We start from the raw sequence: 25,541 nt of genomic DNA, 5'->3' as shown, positions 1-25,541 counted from the left end.
ACATTAGAACCACACGATCAAGATCTCAGGCTGCCAATGGAGTTAAAGAGGAGGCCCCAAACTCTATTAACCATTTAGATGCTGTAGTCACTAATGACAGCGGCATTTAAGGTTTTAAACGACCATTACCAGTGCCAACACTGATCGTGGCTGATGCAGCAAGTTGTCAGCTATAGTGTACAGCTAACAGCTACAGGATTGTCACCTGTCGGGGGATACTAGTCTCTTATCGCAGGTCAGTAAAAAGACATTTGGTGGTCACTAAGGGGATAAACAATTAAGAGATGTAGAGCTCAATGGAGTGCCACGTCTCCTTCACTCAGCTAACTGTTGGCGGGTTCTGGTAGTCAGACACTTACCAATCTGTTATTAACCAGCTAGACAAAGAATAGGAATTTTGTAATTAATAGAATTGTTTTAAAAATTGTAATATTTAGATGATATAGTTAAGGTTATTTTTACAACTGTTTCATTGTCAAGTTCAGTTTACAGCCTGTATTCCATCACTGACTGCTCAGAGGAGCTACAGTAATACCAATGATCTAAGAGTCTTTGTTGTAATACATCTCCAAATCAGAGCACCTCCTTAGGTTCAAAAACATTGCTAGTTGTGTAGGTACATAAGAAGTAGAAAGTTATTTTAAAATGTATTGGCACCAATGCAGGAAATTTCCCGTTATAAACTATTGTGCTCCCTGTGAAGAAAATATCATTCCTGTATTACATTTCTGATATAAGACAGCACCACACATCCCTTAAGCTACTTTCACACTTGCGTCGTATGACGCACGTCGCAATGCGTAGTTTTGGTGAAAAAACGCATCCTGCAAAGTTTGCTGCAGGATGCGCTTTTTCCCCATAGACTAACATTAGCGATGTATTGCCACACGTCGCAACTATTGTGCAACGGTTGCGTCGTGTTGTGGTGGACCGTCGGAACAAAAAAAGGTTGCTTGCAATGTTTTTCTGTGCGTAGTGTCCGCCATTTCCGACCACGCATGCGTGGCCGGAACTCCGCCCCCTCACAATGGGGCAGCGGATGCGTTGTAATAATGCATCCACTGCCCCGTTGTGCTGCGTTGTCACAGGATGCTTTGGTACGTCAGCCCGACGCTAGTGTGAAAGTAGCCTTAAAGGGAACCTGTCAGCAGGCCACTGCCTTTCAGGGCTTATCTACAGCATTCTATAATGCTGCAGATAAGCCCCCAGTCCAACTTGCAAGATAAGAAAAATAAGTTTTATTATACTCACCCAGGGGGCAGTCCGGTCCGATGGGTGTCGAAGGTCTGGGTCCGGCACCTACTATCTTCTTGCGATGCTGCCTTCCTACTTGCTTCATCACTCCCCGGCATCACGCTCCTGTGCAGGCATACTTATCTGTCCTGTTGAGGGCAGAGTAAGGTACTGCATTGCGCAGGCGCTGGGCCTCTGACCTTTCCCAGCACCTGCACACTGCAATACTTTACTCTGCACTCATTGGGGCAGATAAGTAAGCCTGCGCAGGAGCGCGATGCCAGGGAGCGATGAAGCAAGCAGGCATGCGGCATCCCAAGAACATGGGAGGTGCCGAACCTGCGACACCGATCGGACCAAACTTATTTTTCTTATCTTGCAGGTCGGACATAAGCCCTGAAAGCAGTGGTCATATCTTATATCAGCCAAAACTGTTGACGGGTTCCCTTTAATACAATTCTAACTTTATACAGAAAATTGTAAGTTTAACTTAAAGCCCCTGACGGTATGACTTCTGGATTATTAGTCTATGGCAGTCACAGTTCTCATCCCTCTTTGACCTGATGTAAAAAAAAAAAAAAAAACAGCAGTTGATATTGCCAAATTCATTGACTAATGATGTGCACATTCATTTTCCAGACATAAATCAATATGCACTGTATGATTTCTTTTCTCTAAAAGTATACTGTAGGTATTCTTTCTGCCTTCTGCGTGTTATGACAGGCATCAGGATACAAACAAGTCTTGGCCCCATCTCATACAGAACGGGCTGGCTGCAGATGTTCTCCTACATGCCGCATCTTGTCCCAAGCAAGAACAATCATCTCGGAAACACATCGTTTTGTATTCTTTGCCCTCAGCAAAACTGAGGAGTGGTTATATTAATACTTGTATAAAATACTTTCCTGAAGGAACTCAAAATATATGTGTTGTGCTCCTGACTAATTCTTACAAAACAAAGTGTGAAAGCCTTCAATTTTGTCATTTCTTTCCTTGGTGGGTTCTTACAATTAAAATGATTAGATAATATCTGTAGAATATATAGCACTGTCAAAATGTTTGCTTATGTAGATCTGTAAATCGTATCCCAACTCAGATCACTGGCATAAAGTAGTGAAGAGGTCAATTAGGAGATAAGAAATCACTATAAATATCCCTCTATTGACCCAATGGGTAATAAATTCCCAGGTCTTTCTTTAATAGGAACATAGCATGGTGGGAAAAAGGGGACACATTTCGAAAAAATTAAATCAAGGGATGGTGAAGGATATCGATGAATTGAAGGGTTGCGTGTAAACTGTATTTTTTTTTCTGTCCTGTGGATCCAGAGGAAGTCCTAAAATTCCAAAGAATCAAATCAGCCATAAAAAAATCCAAACTATTACTAAAAAGACTGGATAAAGTTTACTATGAATTATGAATCTTAAAAAAAAGTGTTATTTTTAGAGGATCTATGCGTTGACGTATAAATATAAAACTATTCTTAATGTATGCATGTGTGAGGAGTCTCAACTAATCTAAGTAAAACATATGTAAAGATGAATGACATTAGATGTTAAACATGACAACGGCATACGTCAGGGATGCCATCTATTGTGCATTAGCCATCCATAGATGCCATTATTATTATTTTTTTTAATTTATGTATGTTTTAACAAAAATACTTCAAAATTAGATTCTGGTTATAATTTTTTTTTTCCATACACTTGTTTCGGCACTTCGTTGACACTCCTCTAGAATCTTCATAGGGATATTGCTGTTGTGCGATATCCTTATCGTTTGACTTGGGCGCGGTCAAGGGTAATATTTCTTGATATTGTTGTGTAGCTTCCATTTCAGTTGATATATTGTTCACAATTAAGGTATCTCATAGTGGGGGGCACGGAGTTATCCCTGGAAGTTTAATTAACAGCCTGCTTGCACACTTACTGCACACATACGCTGCAGTCAAAGCAATGGGGAGTGATTACAGCCTTGCTCATAGTACAGTTGTACTCAAAAGTTTACATACCCCAGCAAAATGTTTGCTTTCTTGGCCTTTTTTTAGAGAATGTGAATGATCACACCAAAACTTTTTCTCCACTCATGGTTAGTGGTTGGGTGAAGTCATTTATTGTCAAACTACTGTGTTTTCTCTTTTTAAATCATAATAATGACAACCCATAACATCCAAATGACTCTTGACCAAAAGTTTACATACCCCATTTCTTAATACCGTGTATTGCCCCTATAACAAGAATTACAGCTTGACGTCTTTTGTGGTAGTTGTGGATGAGGTTCTTTATTTTCTCAGATGGTAAAGCTGCACACTCTTCTTGGCAAAAAGCCTCTAGTTCCTGTAAATTCGTGGCCTGTCTAGTATGAACTGTGTGCTTGAGATCTCCCCAGAGTGGCTCAATGATATTGAGGTCAGGAGACTGAGATGGCCACTCCAGAACCTTCACTTTGCTCTGCTGTAGCCAATTTTCCTCCAGTATTTGCGGATAACATGCTGCATCCATCTTTCCTTCAACTTTGCCCAAATTTCCTGTGTCTTTGTAGCTCACCCATCCCCAATACACCAGCGATCCACCTCCATGCTTTACAGTAGGAATGGTGTTCCTTTCATCATAGGCTTTGTTGACCGCTCTACAAATATAACGTTTATGGTTGTGGCCAAAAAGTTCAATTTTAGTCTCATCACTCCAAATTACTTTGTTCCAGAAGTTTTGAGGCTTGTCTCTGAGGTTTTGCATATTGTAGGCAAGGTACTTTGTGGCATTTGCGCAGTAATGACTTTCTTCTGGTGGCTCGACCATGCAGCCCATTTTTCTTCTAGTGCCTCCTTATTGTACATCTTGACACAGCCAAACCGCTAGTTTTCAGAGTCCTGTATGTCAGCTGATGTTATTTGTGGGTTTCCTTTGTATCCTGAACAATTTTCCTGGCAGTTGTGGACGACATGTTTGTTCTACCTGATCGTGTTTTTTTTTTTTTTTTTTTTTTACAGAGCCCCTGATTTTCCATTTGTTAATCACAGTTTGAACACTGCTGACTGGCATCAATTCCTTGGATATCTTTTTGTATCCCTTTTCTGTTGACAATTATTTTGCTTTCCTCATGACTCACAATCCAGAAACGTCAGTGACTGGATGAAAGATGCAAGAGTGTCTGTATCCCAGAAACTCACTTTGCTTGTAATCGGTGTGTGAGCAAAAAAAGCGAACAGGTCACAAGTCACAATGCTACCTTTTGTAGCCATTAAAACCCATTTGTGTCAACTTCTGTGCATGTTATCAGGCCAAAATCACCAGGGTATGTGAACTTTTGATCAGAGTCATTTGGATGTTTTGGGCTGTCATTATGATGATTTAAATAGAGAAAACACAGTAGTTTGACAATAAATGACTTCACCCAACCACTAACCATGAGTACAAAAAGTTTTGGCGTTCTCATTCATATTATCTGAATAAAGGTAAAAGAAGCAAAAATTCAGCCGGGGTATGTAAACTTTTGAGCACAACTGTATATAGAGAGTGATGACCGGTACATCTCCCTGCACCGCCCCAATAACTGGAAGCGAGAGGCTTTACGGAGAATAAAAGTTTATTTCTGTTCCATAACCATTGCTCTAGTAACAAAGATATGATTTAAATGCTATTTATCTGCACATCAAGAGATACTGAGACAGCGAGACCAAAAGAGCAAGGACAAGAGAGCAAGCGCGCGAGAACAAGAGCGCGCGAGGACAAGAGCGCGCGAGGACAAGAGAGGACAAGAGAGGACAAGAGAGGACAAGAGAGGTCAAGAGAGGACAAGAGAGGACAAGAGAGGACAAGAGCGCGAACAAGAAGAGAGCAAATGAAGAGAGCAAACGAAGAGAGAGCAAACAAGAAGAGAGCGCAAACAAGAGAGATACCTGCTGATCATAAGAGCTAACATTCTATAGAAGAGATGTACCCAGTGATTCTAGAGATGGGAAATTACTTTGCTGTGCAAAGCTGTGCTCCATTGGGAACCACTGATTTGAGATGGCCCCAATCACAACAACTGTACAAGGAATGATAATCCGCTTGATGTCATAGCAGCAGAGCATTTTGGGAAGCCTACCTGCAATGCATATATCATTGGCCCAAGAACATCTTATTTAAGTATATAGTGATCTACCTTTTATATCAAATTGTTTTAGGTTACAGATTATACATATTTTATTTAAAAGTCTAGGAAATGGACACAGCCTACAATAACTAAAGTATACTGTTCACCTCCTCCATCCTCTTATGGCAAAGATTTTGCCACCGCTGAGGTCACTAATTCACTGAACAGGGGGCCAACCCCTGTATCTGCTAAGGTTTATAAAATCAAGATTTTTTTTGTCATTTTAGAGCATTTTCTGCAATTTTGTTTATTACAAAGGCAGAGAGACCATTTGAATTGTAAAGTAAAAATAAGGGTTCGCCTCCTTCTTTAATACCGATCAGTGGTCAGTCACAACAGGACTATAAAACACTAGCATTCAATAGCATATTAGGAAATTATAAATTGCATTTGTGACCTTAAGACATTTTAGAATTAAATTAACGGCTCGTCATGCAGTACATTAATGAGCAGCACAAGAAGCCAGAAATGGCAATAAGTTATCAACAGTCAACGCTCGTGATAACATCTTCAGGGTAGGTGGTAAATCTCTTAAATTATTACTTGGCAACAGACAAGAAACCAGGTGCTTCTATTTTACGGTAAGTTAAAAGCAGAGATCTAATGTTCTGACCACCTGTCTGATCGCCAGCATGTTTGTAGGGCTGACATGAAAGAAAGCAGACAAAAATCACAACATCCTTATCCTCATAAAAACACAAAACTAAAAGCAAATACATAGCAAATGCCTTTTCTAGGCAACTAACAATATATATGAAGCAAAAGCATGAGACAGAGAAAATCCCAACTTCTGTCATATTCAGTAATCCAATAATCTGCCACTTTCAGTAAACTTGAGACAGATTTTTTATATGTCTACAGTTGCTATTTGGCTCATAAATTCTAGTCTCATTGAATATCGCCATAGGCTTTGGAATGTATTTATTGTTCACCTTCACACGGTGATTTCATTTTTATATGCTGAAAGCAGTTTTAATCCAGGCTTCCAGTCCCATTTTCTATAGTAAAACAGGGTGGAGTTTCATTTTAGAATATGGCAATTAAAAATAACGATCACCCAAAACTAAGAATCAAAGTCCGCACTCACAGCAGGTTAAATCAGAGATACTGGGTGGAAAACCACAAAACATGCGTTTCTTCAGCCAGTATTATGGATTTGGGTGCTCCTTGTGAAAAAACAGGGTCCAAAATTCAGTACAACGAAGTAGAAGTAGAAAGGAGCACTCACCATCCAGAAGAAATGTTCAATCTTTATTGCGGCATAAAATGTATAGCAAGGTCTCACAGGAGAACGTGGGTGTCACGAGACGACGGCCGTTTCACGCTGCTGCGCTTCTACGGGTCTCACGGGACCCGTAGAAGCGCAGCAGCGTGAAACGGCCGTCGTCTCGTGACACCCACGTTCTCCTGTGAGACCTTGCTATACATTTTATGCCGCAATAAAGATTGAACATTTCTTCTGGATGGTGAGTGCTCCTTTCTACTTCTACTTCGTTGTAAAAATAACGATCAACTTTACGAATCTACAAGTCTGGTAGAGGTGTAGTCAATCATTTTTGTATAGTTACAAAGGGTCAAATTTCTATGGGCATTTAAGGAGCAATTATGAGGTTGAAATCGTTGAACTCTGTGAGATGCAGCTATAGACAAAAGGGGCATATTGCTTAGAAGAGAACTATGGACCTTAAGAGGCTGGTGAGGAAACTTCTGTCATCTTCTGTCCTGCCTCTGACCAATATAGTCAATGTTTGTAGGAGGGATATGGATACCATGAAAGTTTCTCTTTAAATGGCTTTTATTTGGGATTAGTTGAAAAGGTAGTAAACGGCAGAGCGACAACCAGAGATAATACCCCAAAAATCTACCTTTGCTTAAGTGCTGCCACTACAGTGCTCCCCAACAGTGTCTGATTACTTCCCTGGAGTAATCATTTGCTTCCGACCGATGTGTCCACTGCAGCCATTCACTTGCCTCAGTGGTGATGCTGGCATGTAAAGCACCAGGCCACTGAGATCAGTGATTGGCTTCAACAATCACATTAGTAAAAGGCATGGAACCACTGCAAAGACAAAAAGATTGACCAGGAGCACTGGAGTCACAGAGCATAGGTTGATTTTCCAGGTAATGTAATGGTTCTTTTGTTATTTTATAATATATACTTTTTTATGATTTTTTTTCCCCAAAAAATATTGAAATTTTAGTTGCAAAGAGATAAAGTCTTAATAGAAAAATAGAAAACAGTAATTAGAGTGTGTTGTGAGAACTTTAGAATGGGTTAAAGAGGACATTTCTTCTCTCCTAATGTGCATACATTATATACACACATACATACATGTATTTGCCATAACATAAAAATTCTGCAGCATATTTTTACATAAAGCCATGTTGTATTGTCATACTGCTATTCTTCCTAAAATGGATGAATTAATTGACAAATGGGTGTCAACTGCCACTATGCAAATCAAGTTCAGACTGTGAGACTGTAGGAGGACACACCCCTTTGACAGGGGAAGTGGTAATGCCCAACTGACATTCTGTTATTCTTCCGATTTATGAATTAACAGCACAATGTAGAGTTGAGAGAAACATGACTTAAAAATGATTTCAAAGGAAATTAAAGTGTTTATTAAACTGGAGAATTTGAAATACTGTGAGGGCATGCTAAAATATGAGAGTTTTGTTACTAACGAGAGGCCAAAAGCAACCACCTGTCAATACACAAATCAATTTTGCTTTTTTTTTCTTACTAAAAAACACTGTATAGAAGATGTAGCTTTATCATATCCTAATAATTACCGGTATATACTGGCACTTAACTTCTAACTCATTTAAGAAAGATAGTAAAGATAGTCTGAGTAAAAACATCTTCCAATAATCAAATAACAAATCAAAATTACAATTTCATGAATGTGATCACTCAGATCGGCCAAACACTGGTGGTGTAACATATGACCACACACTCCATCGGAATTAGATTTTAAGTCAAGCCAAATTAAAGTCACTAAAAATAATATCTAAAGGGCAGGTCAATCACAGCTGCAATCTGATGCGAGTTGATTTAATTACCTCTTAACATACTGACCACACATCTATGTGCACAGAACGATTGTTAATGTGATGCGAGAACTACAATTTTCATGCTTGCTTAAAATTCATCTCACCCAACGATCAAGCATTTTGCTCTTTCACCAAGCGATTGCTGGCCTTTTTAGATAGGAAAGTCATGTTCCCAATGTTCAGCCTGATTAATGGCCATTCTACTTGAGTCTTTAAGGAGTATGTCACGTCAAAACTCAAACTGAAGCACTTATACAGTCAAAAAGGGGACTTAACCCCAATAAATATCACACCAGTAATGAAGATTTCATTACTTTATGTAATAAAATGGTTTTCATGTCAATTTAATTAGTGGTCTTTGATGCACCTTTGGCATGGTCAAGGGCTCAATGCACTGCTCCGACCTTCAATTAGCATCCTATGTAGTGCTGCTTAGTTTGATGGACAGCGCTCGCTTTTAACATGGCATGAATTGAATCCCCATGAATTTGCACTGGTAAGTGGTCCCATAGTTCGAGATAAGCGAATCTGTTTGGGTCCTTCCTTATTCGGCAAGCCATAGCACTTACCGAATAGCCTGTTTGTTGGGCTCTCTATGTACAGTATGTGTTGTGATAGTGAAACAGCCGCGTCACATGCAGCTGCGACACCGGACAACTGATCAGCAGTTTATTCGGTAAGCGCTATAACTTGTCGAATAAGGAGGGACCTCAACAGATTCGCTCATCTCTACCCACAGTGCAAATGTGGGTATACTCTGTCCGCTAATATATGATCCTGAGTGCTGCGAGGTGCTGCTGTCACCCCCATTAAATGATGCCGTGTGTGCGCTCAGCTCCTGAAGGTTCAATTTAGCCATGCAAAACCAGATGTACAATTCAGACATCACTAAAAAAGCGATGTCAATGAAGCCATGTTGAAGTGCAGAGGATGCTCAAAGGGTTGAAGTCGTGCACTGAGTCCATAGCCATTTCAAGGATGCAGCCAAGACCCTTAATTAGCAAATATGACAAAACAGTTTTTATTTAAAAATTAAAGCAATGAAATATACAATAATTTCAGTTTGGGGGTGAAACTGCCCTTAACCCCTATAAACGGTGTGATTTTTTGTTTTGTGCTTTTGTTTTTTTTCTGTTCTTCCAAGAGCCTTAACTTTTTTATATTCCAGCAGATGTAGCCAGATGATGGCTTGCTATTTTTATACATTTTTTTTATTTTTTTCGGGGGGTAGTTTTGAATAGAGTTGAGCGACTTACCTTTTTCGGATCGAGTCGGGTTTCGCGAAACCCGACTTTGTCAAAAGTCGGGTTGGGTGAAATCGGCCGATTATTGCGAAAAGTCGGGGGCCGACTGAAACACGAAACCCTATGCAAGTCAATGGGGAATCAAAGTCGGCAGTGAGTGGAGGACAGGAAAACAACTACAGTGCCCATTTTAATGCCAAAAACAAAAATTCTTATTACTTAAGCTTGTCAATCTTAATTTACTTTATAATAATAGTTAGTCATTGAAAACTGGGGGTCATTTGGCTAAAGTTGTGGGGGGTAGGGCTGGCTCAAGATTTTCGTGGGCCCAGGAAACGCGGAATACGTCATGGCGGTGGAGCAGGGAGAGGTAAGTATTTCAACTTTGCAAGTGCTGTGATCCTGAGCAAGCAGGGGGGGCCCACTTGTTGGCACTGGTACAGGGCCCCTCATAGTACGGTGGTGTGCTTGACGGCGGGTGGTGCCTCCCACTGGCAGAGACACTTGAGTACTATGAGGGGCCCTGTGCCAGTGACGTGACCAATGAGTATGCTCCCCCACCTGATGAAGGAACCTACACTTTCATCTGCACCTTCCTCTTTGTCCCCGTGTAAGGTGGTAGTATGCGGGAAGGCGAACCTGACTTTCAGCAGGGTCAGATTCTGGCTGTGTGGAGTGCAAGTGGAATGTAGTGGTCTGGATCAATGTACCAGCAGACTCATCTAGCAGTGGCTGGGCAATGGGCAGGATGAGGAGGAAACAGATATAGGCCCAAATAATAAAGTAGGCTAAATGCAGTTCAAAATTGGTAACAGGACTAAACAGGCACAGGGCCTGGGTCACCTCCCGACCGACCGCCCCATGCTCCCAACCCCGCCTGCTTGACTCCCACCCACCCTCTTTGAAGACAATACTCACCCTGCTCCAGTGATGCCTTGTCTCAACGTCTGTAGCGTCCGGAGTGAGCGGTCACGTGGTACCGCTCATTAAGGTCATGAATATGTGCATATTCATGACCTTAATGAGCGGTACCACATGACCGCTCACTCAGGAAGCAGGTGCTGCACCGGGAGTCAGGACAGAGCCAGAGGAATGTTGGCCCGGCCGCGCGGCGTGGGATGGCAGATGAATATGAGGGACAGGGGGATGAAGGAGGACAGTAAGCCGAGCCATTGCAAGATGGGAGAAGGAGCGGGAGGGTGGAGAGATGAGCCATGTATACGAGGGGAAATCTGAACCATGCATACAAGAGGTGGGTGGGAATTATGAGCCATGCATACAGGGGGGGATATGAGCCATGCATACAGGAGGGGGTGTTGGTGGAATATGAGCCATGCATACAGGAGGGGGTGGTGGTGGAATATGATCCATGCATACAGGAGGTGTGGGGGGGGGGGATTATGAACCATACATACAGGAGGGGGGATTATGAGCCATGCACACAGGGGGAGGGGGTGGAATATGAGCCATGCATACAGGAGGTGGGGGGGAATTATGAGCCATGCATACAGGAGGGGGGGGAATTATGAGCCATCATACAGGAGGGGGGTAATCTGAACCATGCATACAGGAGGGGGGCAATATGAACCATGCATATGGGATGGGAGGGAGATGAGCCATGCATACAAGATGGGAGGGGGCATCATACAGTATTGAGCATCATGTGGGGTGATTATACAGTATGGAGCATCATATGGGGTCATTATACGGTATTGAGCATCATGTGTGGTCATTATACAGTATGGAGCATCATGTGTGGTCTTTATACAGTATGGAGCATCATGTGTGGTCATTATACAGTATGGAGCATCATGTGGAGTCATTATACAGTATGGAGCATCATGTGTGGCCATTATACAGTATAGAGCATCATGTGTGGCCTTTATACAGTATGGAGCATCATGTGTGGCCATTACACAGTATGGAGCATCATGTGTGGCCATATTTATTTTTGTTTATAATTATTGTATATGAAACAGTATGATCAGCAGTGCTAAATTGGTGTGGTTGGGACGTGGATATGGGTGTGACTAGTTGTGAAATGGGTGTGGTCAGAGGCGTGGCCCAAAATTTGCCGAGGTACAGTGCGCCGCAAACTTTAAACCTCTTTCCCTTCTTCAAAAGTTGGGAGGTATGATACCGCATTTGCCAGATCACGTCAAGTGCCACAAATCCCATGGGGAATGAATGAGGCCGAATGCAGTGTTGCCGTAAGTGATCCGTTACACAGCAGATGCAGAAAAACTGCCCGATCTGCTGCAAAAGGCTACTGTCACATCAGAGATTCTTGCCAGAGTCACTGCCGATAGTGTCATACTCACATATGGGGGAGGCAGCACTAAGAGTGCCTAGGGCAACAGAAACTCTACAGGCGGCATTGCTTTGCTCAGTGGAGGACAACTAATGAGTGGCAGACACAGTTAGTAGGCCCAAATAATAAAGTAGGCTAAATGCGGTTCAAAATTGGTAACAGGACTAAACAGGTGGCATAGCTAGGTACAGGGGTGGGCTCCTCTGCTGAGTAGCAGACAGTGGTAGTAGGCGCAAAGTATTAACTGGTCTAAATGGAGCCAAGGGCCCCTGTATATTTTTAGTATCATCTATCATTTCAACAAATTTGTATTAGCAGTGCCATTGAAGGATTTAACAGCACAGACTACACAGTGGTGGAGCAGGGAGAGGTAAGTTTTGCAAGTGGTAGAGCACTTTTCGAGCTGGGGGGGGGGAACACTCTCTCATCGACGGCGGTACTGGAACAGGGCCCCTCATATTAAGACGGTGTGTCTGACGTTGGTTGTGCACCACCAGAGTCAGACACTTCATTGTACTATGAGGGACCCTGTGCCAGTGCCATTGCCCAAGAGTGGGCCCACCCACCTGTCCAGGCAAACTGCACTCGCACGGGTGCTTGCACCAGGTGGTGACCACGGCCCTGTGGGGGGAGTCAGCCCATTTAGGGAGGTATAAAAATGGCCTATGGTGGACATTCAGCAGCTGCAAATGGAGGAATTGGAGAAGTCAGTAAGAAGAGGCCAAAAGCAAGACATTTTTCTGGGAAGCTACGTGTCAGCAGGGGAAGGTGGGGAAAAATAATTTGAAATCCATGATTGTTTCATTTTAATGAAGGTTAGATCATCAACATTCTGGGTAGCCAGACGTGTCCTTTTTTCGGTCAGAATTGAACAAGCAGCACTGAAGACTCTTTCTGATAGCACACTAGCAGCTGGGCAAGCGAGCTCCTGTAATGCATATTCTGCCAATTGAGGCCAGGTGTCTATTTTAGATGCCCAGTAATCAAAGGGGAATGACCTGTGAGGGAGAACATCGATAAGGGAGGAAAAGTAGTTCGTAACCATACTGGACAAATGCTGTCCCCTGCCACTTTGAATCGATGCAGCAGTACCTGTCGTGTCAGCAGTCATTGCGAAATCACTCCACAAACTCCTTCACTTTTGGTTTGGGTGAAGGACACAAGGAAACGTCTTGTTCCTGACCGGGAGCATCCACTGACGACTCGCTGCTTTTATATTTGGAACTTTCTGAAGAGGAGGTGAAAGAGCTAGAGGCTGAGTCAGCAAGGAAAGCCAAAACTTTTTCCTGCTGCTCCGGCTTTAAAAGCTGTTTTCCTACTCCCAGATAAGGGAGCCTTCGAGGCCTTGTGCAGCGAGACGATGACGCTGGCTCAACACCTCCAACCTAAGATGCTATTGTGCTTTTGCCACTACCACCAGATGCACCACCACCACCACCATCAGTACCAGCTGGCAACCACCACCCACGGGCTCCTCCACCAGACTTCCTAATTTTTTTGAAAATCTAACCAAAATAACAACTGTTATATGGTACTGTAAAACAAGGTAGAAGGTGTATATAAACTTGTTGAGAATTTAAATCTCCCTTTTTTTTTGGGGGGGGAGGGGGAGACTAAACCAAAACTCAGGCCCAGTGTATAACACAACACAATGTAAGTGGCAGAAAGTGGCTGGAAGATATATGAAAAAATACAAGGACTGTAGTACAATTTCAATCTCCTTACAATGATCTCAGGAAAAGCACGGCAGCAATAAAAAGGACTGCTGCACACAAAAGTGTGGACAAATAAACAAGATAACTGTGCAGAAAGGAGCAACAGGATTTTTGCTTTTAAAAAAGCAGTTGGTTTGCACAGCAGCGTGCAAACAGCAATGCAGCCATCAGGGAGCCTTATAAGGCAGCCTAATAAGCTACAGAGCTGATGCACAAAAATATAGCCTCCACTGTCCCTGCAAAAAAATGGTGGTGTTGGACAGTGGAAATTGCTACAGCACAAGCAGTTTTGGGGTTAATCTTCCTTCCCTAACTATATCCCTTCTTCTGATGAAGCTGCAGCAACCTCTCCCTATGCCAAGATCAGCAGAAGTAAGATAGCGGCCAGCGTGCACGCCCTTTATAGCCCCTGTGACACCGCAGAAAGCAAGCCAATCACTGTCATGCCCTTCTCTAAGATGGTGGGGACCGAGACCCATGTCATCACGCTGCCCACACTCTGCGTCCTCCTTCATCGGCTGAAAAATGGCGCTGAAAGTCATACGAAAGGCGACTTTTGAACGCAGATCGCCTACCTCATGGTCGATCTCACACTAGGATTGGGTCGGGTTTCATGAAACCAGACTTTGCCGAAAGTCGGCGATTTTTGAATTTGTCCGATCCGTTTCGCTCAACCCTAGTTTTGAACAACAATATTCAATGTACCATAGAGCAAAACAAAAAACAAACGCAGAGAGATTGTGAAAGCAAAAATGCAATTTGGTCACGTTTTTGGGAAGTTTTCTTGTATGGTAAATTTTACTCTGAATCATGACTTTCCGGTTATGGGCAATTACACGGAGACCAAACCTGTAGAGATTTTTTTTTTTTATTTAAAATAGTGGAACCAAAATATTCATTACAGTCTTTAAAAACATTTTTGTTTTGTGTTGCTATTTTCCAAACACCCAAAACAGGTTTATCTTTTTTCACTTGAGCTGTATGAGGGATTGTGTTTTAAGTGATGAACTGACCATTGTATTGATCCCAATTAGGGGTGCATACAAAATCTTTTGTTTTTGTAGCATTTTTTATTTTTATTTTTTTAAAGGGAGGTGTTTGCGACAAAAAAACCAATTCTGGAGCATTTAATTTTTTTTTTTTTTTTTACTTACAGCATTATCCAATTGGGTTAATTTTGATACATCCAAATAAGTATATTTTAGTACAATTTTAATGGGTGAAAAGGAGGGAAACTCTAAATAGTGAAAATTTCCTATGAGCTCAGTCAGTGGCTGAGCTTCACACCAAAATGGCAGCGGCAGTAGCCTCTTGGGGATCCCAGCTGCTATGGTAACCCACCAGTGCTGTGCAATTGTGGTATGGGAAGCTGATGGACATAGGTGCACATGAGCACCAGCGTTCATTTGTTTAAACACCAGTGTCCATGATTAAGGATAAGCGGACCCGTGGAAGTTCAGATTCCATTGAACTTTAGTCTAAAGTTCTGTTCAGCTACTTAAACACACACTGTCTCACACTCCGATTTGTCCACCATGTGAACATGGTTCACAATGGTTTTTCGACTCATGAGAGTTCATACTGCCAATGACATACAGCCAGTGTGAAAGGGTAAGTAGTAGTCTGAAGGCTCCTTCAGACATCCATGAACATTGGACTAATATTGAATAACAATGTCATGCATCTCCCGACCAAGAGTGTAACAGCCTCATCAAAATATATGAAGCAGTCTTGCTCAGGGGTCGGGAAATGCATGAACAGTCCGTACAACGCCATCAGAGGTCAGACAGATGATCACAGACATCTGAAGGAATCGTAAGACTGTACTGATCTCGGACATCAGCATAGTCAATGTGAATAGTGTTAGGCTGTCTACTCTGTGGGTTAATGAAGGAGAACTTCAGAATTTTTCTTTAAACCCTATGGGGCTCATTTACAGTCCAGTCAATAGACTTTATATTATTTAATTGGAAGAAAAATGCCGATGACCATGCAACTTAGAGTCTTATGAAATTATTTCAACTAGAGCCTTGATGGCTGTAATATGTGTGACACAGAAAACTGGTTTTACAAGTCATATCTGACAGTAGGACATGTTTGCAAACAAATAGAAGTTGTTTTTCCTTCCAGCATTAGGCAGCATAATTTGTGAACTGAGCACAAATCTTAGGTGTAGCACACTCACTGTTGTCTCGTCATTCTGTAACCGATAGGAGGAGACATGGCGAGTGTTGCACATGGGAATCTGAATACTGAGAGTGTCTCACCGTACAGAGAGCAGGATAAATAATGCATCACTAATTACATGTTCTTAATTTCACTGGAGTAATGACACAGTGAACTCGTCAAAGAAACTTAATGTTCACTTCTTGTCATCTGAGGACCTCAATTATCTTTCCTTCCTCGAGTTTGCAGTAATAACACACAACACCCCAAACAGGGACATCAAGATGTTATTCAAGGGGGTTCCTAATATCGAGGCCATTGCTACTAGCCTTGTAGTACAATAAATAGTTCCTATTAATGGGAAAAAAAAACTTTAGAATACCAGCAAAATTGAAAACATACCTGTAAAAAAAAAAATGGAGATGCTCTTAGAAGGTACAAGTTCTCCAAATGGAGATTCATATGGTGTAGGAAATCTTGCAGGCAATATTCCCTGAGAAACCTCATGCAAGTGAGAACTTGTGCAACCAATCCATCTATACCTGGGTAGCTTCCTGCTAATAAGAGATGATCCCCTCTCAAGACTAAAGGACAATAAACCAAAACTTCATTCTACAAATGAATGACCTATTGAGGTCATGAAATCATTCCATGTTTTCAAAGTGTACACTAGTCTGCTTACCGTCCATGTGGCCGACTTGGCTGTACTGGACTGCTGAAATGAGACATCAAAGCTGTGAGGTCCCGGGTAATCAGTATTTGAAGGAATGGCTGGCGAAGGAGACAAGGCATCAAATGTGGAGCTTGGCTGAGCGTATGGCGATGGTGTGGTCACGCTGTTCTGTGCATGCTCATTGGTGTAAGGGCTGGTGGAAGAGGAACCATTCTGTATCTGCTGTTCCATACTGTTCAGCAGGCCCAAGTTTGTGTACTGTGGCTAAAAAAAGAAAAAGAACAAATTAATTTCACGAAGCAACCCAAATAAGAAATACAGCTTTTGGTATATTTAAGTTTTATAATGTTCTATTGCTTCAAAAGTTGTTCATGGATATTAACATTTCTATTGTATATACAGCCAATATCACCTGAACAAAAAAAAAATCATAGGATTCTGTATAGAATAATATAGGAGACCTAAATATGTCTCAAGTATATGGTGATAAAGATAGTGTGAAAAGTGGCTTATTTAAGAATCAAGTGACATCTTGGAACCAACTGGAACTTGTAAACATTGTGCATGGCCCATGTATTTTAGGGTCTATGATGAAATAAAAAACCTACACTGAAATATTCTTTTGTACTACTTTAATGCAATATATTAACAGAGACATAAGCTTTGCTTAAAGCCAAAAGGGTCACTGGTGGGTTGGCTGCCATTTCAGGATAATATATTTTATAGGAACCTGTTTGACTGCTTAAATATTAAACACAAACATGTAAGCTGTAATTAATATAGGACTTTCAAAAGCAACAACTGAAAGACAGATTTGAAGATCAGCATCTCAAAAGTGCAGAATGGGACACTCCCTAGTACATGACTGATCTCAAAAAGGAAGATTAAATGGAAAACTGAAGCATGACAAACTACACCTTACACACGAACATTAAAATACTATTTGTTTATTTTACTCACTTATACAGCACTTAAAAACATTGACACTGTCCCCATTGTGGCTCACAACCTAAATTCCCTATCAGTGGGTCTTTGGAATGTGGTAGGAAACCGGAGAACCCAGAGGAAACCCACGCAAACAGGTGGAGAACATAAACTCCTTGCAAATGTTGTCGATGGTGTGATTTGAACCCTGGACCCCAGCGCTGAAAGGCTGCAGTGTTAGCCACTAAGCCAACATGCTGCCCTCACTAGAATATATACACACAGTATGTAACAAACAATAACTGGACAAAATATTAGAATACACATCTTAATAGTTGAATTCAGTTTTTTCATTCCGACCAATTGTTGCAGATGAATAACATTCATCTTAGCCATGTAATTTCATTGATGTACAATTGTTAAAGAATGGGTCATACTAAAGAGCTCACTGAATGGGAGTTTGGTACTGTAATAAGATGTGACCATCATAAGTCAGTTTGTGAAATTTATTATTATTATTTATTATTATTGAAAAGTGGAATGGCTTTGGAGCTACAAAAAGGCCAACCACGTAAAGTTTCAGATTGTGGACTTCAAGTGCTGAAGCAAATTCAATTTTGCAGTTATTGAGTCTACTTTGGTGACTTGTAAGCTCCAATCCTCATCCGGCATTTACCTCAGCACAAAAACTATGCTCTACTGAGAGCTTTACGGCATGGGTTAACATGGCCAAGACATTGCGTGCAATTTTTAAAATCACTCAGCAAAATGCTAAGTGTTGAACTGAGTGGTGTAAAACAAACCACCACAGGACTGACAATGGAAACATGTTCTACTGTATAGAGTGATGAATCACTTCTATCTGGCAGATTGGCAAATACCAAGACAAAGTTAGCTGCCTGACTGCACTGTGGCAACTATAATTTTTGGTGGAGTCGGCACCATGCTATGGACTGTTTAGTGATCAGCTTTTTAGGACCCCTAGTTCCAGTAAAAGGAAATCTTAATGTTTCAAGATACCGAGATATTTTGTTCTTCTAAGGCCTGCATGTTGTGCTCTTAAAATGTAGTACAGCACTACATTTGGGGAATTTGAGTAGGAGTACTCATCTTTGAAACATCAAATATCTCTAAGATGGTGACTAAGAACAATCTGTTGCTTAATGGGAAGTGTGCATAAGCAAGCAAAAGAAATGAGTCAATCTTTACAAAATGTGTCCATTGTGGTGTTAAACTCCAACTACCCAACTAATCTGTTGTACGTCATGCAAAGAGCTTGCAGAGCACAAAGTGTCTGCTATGACCAATTTAGGTGGGGGGCTTTTATCTGTATTTTGAAGGATTTTACCATCTCTAAATAATAGCACATCCTTAGATATGTTATGAATTTATTATCAGTGGGGAACTGACCTATTGGACTCCAAACCAATCCTAAGAATAACAAAATGTCAGTGCAAAGACGCCTTCAGGATTTTCCCTGCAAAGTGTTCCTCTATCCACCTGCTGTGCAGGGAATGGCTGCTACTTAAATGGAGATGCACTGCTGATCTCTGCACAGCTAGGGTTGATACTGTGCAGAGAAAAACAGCAAAGTGGATGCAATGCCAATCAGTCAAGGATTTGTGGTGAACTGGTACATCAGACCTTGACCAATCAAAACATTGGTGGATTACAAGATTTAAAAACCTTTTAAAGGGAATCTGCCACCAAGCTTTTGTTACCTCTTCTGAGAGAAGAATAATGTAGGAAAAGAGACCCGGATTTTAACAATGTGTCACTTGGTTTACTGGGTGCAGCAGTTGGGACACAGAATACTTAGATGTACAATGCAGCAGAGGTGAGAGCTAACCCCGCCACACTAGGCTCTGCATGTACATTGTCTATAGACAGTGAGCTGCTCATCACAGGGGGTGGAGCATGATGACTTAGCATGAGGCAGCTAGTTAGGGCAATGATAACGTCCTAGTGATATAATAGTCATTATAAGTAAAAATCATCACACAGTCTAATAAGTGACACCGCGTTTAATTCAGTCTTTTAACCCCTACCTCATGCTTTCCTCAGATAACATTGCAAAAACCTGCTGACAGATTCCAATTAATTTAGAGTTGCAAATATTTACATACATGGATTATAAAAAGATAATTAATTTACTAAGCCAGGTCTTCCATATTAATAAAGCAGGAATAATTTTCCTGTGTTTTCATCACTATATCACAGCAGAAAAAAACACATGAAGAAATTCTCAGGCGTAAAAGCCAGCACTACGGAGGAATTCTGCAGATTGAGTTTCAGAGGGTTTGCAGCAGGCAAGGTGAAATGCCTATATCCCAGACAAGTGTGATGCCCAGAGAGAGGAGGCCAGCATCAGACGCTCTCACATTGCTCAGCTAACAAAAGAAATGTCAACAAGACAGACACAAGTATTGGGGGCAGGAAGTGTAAAACCCAAAGTCTAAACCAGGTGAAAAGCTGAGCAAATTCAAGAGCAAAGATCTCATGACAGAATAAACAAATGTCTGGGTCTCACTAACCCTTAAGCTGCTGGTGGGATGGCCACGTTAGGAGGAAAAGTATCATTTATGCCGCCTTAACAGATTGCATGCTCAGACACCTATTCACTTTTGGACCATTTCATATAGCTAATATTTCATTTAAAAAAAATATGTGTCATCAGCAACTCAAAGAATTGTAACTGGATATGGGCTGACAAATAAGGACAGGTAAAAGGATATCGAGGAACCTTGTTCTCCAAGAATGGATGGAGACGGCTGTGATCTGAATATAAGCTTTATACAATGGACTCGTACTTTATACATCTCAGTACAACATATAGATAGAAGGGACAATCAAAAAATCATTTTGTATCTGATCATAGTCATTTTAGCAGATTTAATTAGTGATGTGTTTACTCGGCAGTCAGTAAATCCTAGAATAAGTGCAATTGCATATTGGAGATGATGCCTTCCATACTTTGAATATAATTTGTTCTCACTTTAATCTGAACTTGATAAATTCATAACTAAAAGGTCTCCAGGAATACTGAAACCTGCTTTCAATTGTGGGACATTACTGCTTCTTGACTGCCCTCAAGGCAGGTATTTATAGGGCAAAGCCTAGACTGTCAATTGTACATTCCATGTCAAAAAAAAGTTCCTGCAGGGCACAACTGAAAGTTTACTTTTCGAGAACCTTGATGCTAGAATTCTCCTTTTAGAAGGGTCAAGCTTCTCAGATACATTCTACTAGAATGCTTTGACAATATGTCTTGCATTGATGAGCAATCTTAGGAAATATAACATAGGTTAATATTTACCCATATTGTTATGAGCCAATAACACCTACTAGGACGGGATACAGTTTTTGCCTTTTTGCAAACGGGATTGTGTGGGGTTTTTTTAGTTATAAAACAACCACTCCGTATGGAGTATAAGTAAAAGGCACAAGTTGCCAAAGATTACAAATGTACCATCATCTAGGAGAGTTATTACATTGCAATGAAGCATCATGAGCAAATAGACTGCAGGAGATGGAAGGGAAGGGAGATGAAAGGTTTTTAGGCATCCTCCCACCTGCAGCAAGGTTTCACAAGAGTTTCCCATAACTATTCAGATAATAAGAAGGAAGCACTCTTAAAGCATCAGCTCAATTCACCCATAGACACCCACCCACATGCGGAACCCCCACTATGATCTGCTCTAGCAAACCTTAAAGCCAACATGGCCAGATGATCAACACCATCATGAACTGGTAGTGATTGAACAAATGACTCGATGGGATAATAGTCTGATCCAACACTGAGGTTCAAAAGATCTTGTGATACCTTTAAAATAAAAAACACAAATACCATTGGAGATAGATATGATCAGAGCCCAATTCATACGGTCACTCATAGGCTAAAAATTACCGTACATCAATTTCACAGGTATGTCATGTAAATCTTATGATATCCGCATTCACTTATCCTGTAGGCCAGTCATCCATAGGTACCACATGATACATATTAGTATTTTACTGGACTGTAGTCTATGTCTTTTTTATATATTGTCATTTAGCAGACAGATGGTGTCCAAAAGAACATTTATTTTGGTCATCAACTGATAAATGGACCCCTATGGCACCCCAGTGTACACAAGCAGCAAAGGGTGATGAGCACAGGATACTAAAGCAGTAAACTAGCTATCTGATGGCTTTTCTATCCTTAAACATCCCTCACTTTAAATTTTTTTTTTTCACATAACAGCAAACACATGAAAATAAGTAACTTTGTAATGAATCTAAATCTGCTTCTCTTTCCTCCAGGCCTGATCTTACTCTCAATTAATGGGTAAAATCTATTCATTGAAGACCGTTTCCTATAACTGAGATAGCTGACATTTGGTGCTTTTACAATTCTATGGAGGGAGGAGAGGGAGAATTTTATAAGCACCAGCTGCCATCGATCTCACTAATGGGAAATTCAGTTTCCACTGAAAACAAATTTTTACCTGTGCACTGTGAATTTGGATAATGACAGATCAATCCAGGAGAAGAAAGTAGCAGATTTCTCAATATATACAACAGTTTTTTTTATTTTCTGATGTACTACTGATTTATCAGTAAAAAATAAATAAACTGACTATCACTAACTTTAGCACCTATGAATAGTGAGAAAAGGTTCAGTTGTTTAGTGAAAAATACAGAGTACATTGTAAAACTAACAGGTAGTGATCGGACAAGTGACACAAATATGAGTAGTCACTTCCCTCCTTCCATTTGACATTGGAAGCCCAACTACATTACACAGCATCAAAATTCTTCAACCAAAGGGTTATTTATTATTTTGTACTGATTTAGGGTTAAAGGATTTTTTCTCCTCTTCAGGTTTAAAGTTCACAATGTTGTGCACCTAGTGGTGGACACAGACAGAAGAGGAACCTGATCCAAGAACAGTATATGAACCCTTTGCAGTCCAATAGTTCATTATGCATAATTCTGTTGTGGAGGAAGACGTTGGCTCTCTTGCATTTTAGGCCCCTTTCTGGCTGCACAGGTTGCACCAAAGATGTCCGCCACTGTGTGCTGTGCATTATGGGATCTCAGTGACAATATAGCTAGTCAGTGCTCCCCAACTCCTGTCCTAAAGAGACACCAACAGGTCATGTTTTCAGGATTTCCTTAGTATTGAAAAGGTGATAATTCCATTACCTACACAGGCAATAATTCCATCACCAGTGCAATACTAAGGAAATCCTGAAAATGTGACATCTTGGTGGCTCTTGAGGACCAGAGTTGGGGAAACACTGAGCTAGATAAACCTTCTGGATCCTAGTAAATTCTACAGATTTAGCGCTATCTTTTCTACATGCATCTTCTCATTGGATCAGATTCAGTCATTATGACAATGTCTACAGAGAAAAACTGAACTGCTGTCTGCTCCCAAGGACAACTAGGATCTTTTTGAAAGCAAATATGTGCAAGAAAAGATCTGAAACAACGCAAAAACCCGAATCAGAATGATAACCAGTTGAAATTGGAAATTGAAAAATTAAATCTGAAATTGTAAAACAAAATGTAGAAAAGATGATAACAATTTATGCAGATTTTCACAGAGAAATGTCGAAATAAGAAATCTGCCGAAAATGGCTTTTTCTTAAAAAACTTGCCATAACTTCATCTATCTAGTTTTAGTTTACCAAACTCTTTTATAGAAGCATGCACACATTTTCCTGGATTCTATTTCGGATGGCTGCTTCCTTTGAAAAATAAAATAAGAACATACGGACCCACATGGTGGCAGCTCAGAATGCATAAGGGTATGTTTGAATTACCCTATCTTCCATGTTTTTCAGTGGCATGAGATTGAAGCAAGATGGGGGTGGAGGAAAGCATGACAGACTGAAATTCCTTTCCTCCCAGCCCCCTGGACAGTATTACTACCTTAATCCCCCAGTCTTAGTCCCTGCTTCCTCTCACCTTTTAAAACTGATCCATAATAACCACTTATTGACTTGGATTTCACCAATGGATTTCATCCAAGAAGTTTAGAAAGATTTCAAAATAAGTCTACAACACCAGCGTTTCGGATATTCGGAAATGTCCTGAACCGGTGAAATTGTAACTTATTAATGATGGTTATAATAATGGGAAGAACAAGACTGGAAAATTGCATCAAGTAAACATATTAGAAGGGAGACCTTAAACTTTGTTACTTCACAGGTCTTTTGCACTTTTAGAGGCATTAAGACAAATGTGTATAAAAAAAACAAACTACTTTTTAAACTACGGATTTAAATTTGAAGAACATAGATCACATTTGCGTTAATGTTAAAAAGCAGATAAGTTGTTGTATATGACGACCAGCCAAGGACACTAGTGTAATTGAGCATTACCATGTTATCACATCACACATTATGCACAATTATCTTCTTGAGGAAGATGTTCTAAAAATAACAAAAAATAATAAGAAACCAACTAGCGGAATGAAGATGATGTATTCACATCATTATGGGTTGTCGAATAGTGCTAATAATAACAAATTTGATCAATGTTCTTAAGAAAGTAGTTGCTTTAGTGAACGGCGCTAACTCTAGACAACTGATGAGCTGAACAGATTGTCTTACCCTAAATGGCGATTGTACATCATGAATACATTCCTATACTGGAAATGTGCCCAACATTATGAAAGCTTGTCACACTGGGCTGACCAATCTCATCCAAATTTTAGAAAAGGAGAGTTAATTGTTGGTTTCTCACTTTGCCATTAAACCTTAGGTAAATAATCTTTCTGCATTCAACACCTCATTAGACCTTAATGCAATCCTTCTCAGAGCAGCCCTCTTAGATCACCATGAACAACGACATCTCTGTTTCCACCTGCTTCTAGAACAAACACTATCACCGCTAACAATTCACATAGAAATCTTTGGAAAATTTCCAGAGTCATAAACTACTACTCAAAAAAAAAGAAAAGTCTTTTGAAAACTTGTAATCAAACCATATGTACTTAAACTGAAGAAAGGGTCACTTTTTATCCTGGAACAATGACTAGCTAATCATTCCAACTGCGCTGCATAGTCCTCGCCGGCACAATTCACATTTTGTCTTCTTGCACAATGCCATGAAATTCTGGCCATTGAAATGAGTGGCAGCAGCTGCACTTTTACAGTTATATGCCGGAATGTCACATCAGGATCTCAAGATGTCCCTGGATAAAGCAAAGTTATTTCATCAAGTAGTCACCATACACATAAAGCAAACGTATGGTTTCCAATGTGAATTCTCATTTACAGTGAACGTACAATTTGCTCACAAGTATATAAAACTATCATTTGATGCAATTTGTACACTAAAAGTATGGTTTTCAAGTTTAAATATGTTATATATATCCATATGTAATAATGGAAAAAAAAAATGTATGTATGTATGTATGTATGTATGTATGTATGTATGTATGTATGTATATATATATATATATATATATATATATATATATATATATACACACACATATACACACATATATATATATATATATATATATATATATATATATATACACACACACATATATATATATATATATATACACACACATGCATATATATATATATATATATATATATATATATATATATATACACACAAACACATACATACACACACAAATATGATATTTCTGAATATTCTAATGATACATTACCTCACTGTACTGAGCCTGGGCATTATTTTCCAGGTACAACATCGTTGCCGTGAGGTTAATCAGAGATGCTGTCCTTTCTTCAGGCTCCAGATTCTTTGTACACCCCCCTGAATGGCCCAAAGCACGTACAACTTTTGCAAGAAGACACCAAGAATAATGAGGTTTCTCTCTCCCACTGTCTGTCACATCATTTATTTAAACCTCTGTTTATATATACACCTGGATTCAGGAGCAGAGAGGTGGAGACTTCTCCTTATACCTGTCCAATCTGTCAGAAGTTCCACCTTGGTCCCAGATCAGCCTCTCCCACCTCACTAGGTAGTTAAAATTCCATAAAAACTCTTCACAAAAGAGACAGACAAAAGGGATGTGAGGCCATGTACACAAGTAACTGGTGACA

General features: G+C 40.4%; 1 protein-coding gene across 8 annotated transcripts in view; it reads right to left on the bottom strand.

Moving 5' to 3' along the window:
* The window catches only part of TP63 (tumor protein p63), a 72,093-nt gene extending 46,765 nt beyond the window's left edge, over positions 1–25,328 (bottom strand). For all 8 annotated transcript variants that reach the window (XM_069727104.1, XM_069727099.1, XM_069727102.1 and 5 more), the window contains exons 1-2: positions 25,142–25,328; positions 16,546–16,800 (exon numbers count right to left, since the gene is read on the bottom strand). In XM_069727104.1, the coding sequence (XP_069583205.1) occupies positions 16,546–16,800; positions 25,142–25,183 (297 nt within the window). In that variant the 5' untranslated portion in view covers positions 25,184–25,328. The remainder of the gene's footprint in view (positions 1–16,545; positions 16,801–25,141) is intronic.
* Positions 25,329–25,541: the final 213 nt, after the last annotated feature.

Source organism: Ranitomeya imitator, chromosome 5 (genome assembly GCF_032444005.1).
Source record: "Ranitomeya imitator isolate aRanImi1 chromosome 5, aRanImi1.pri, whole genome shotgun sequence".
Classification (NCBI taxonomy): Eukaryota; Metazoa; Chordata; class Amphibia; order Anura; family Dendrobatidae; genus Ranitomeya; species Ranitomeya imitator.
Note: the sequence above shows the minus strand (reverse complement) of the source record. Positions and strands in the feature narration are given on the sequence as shown.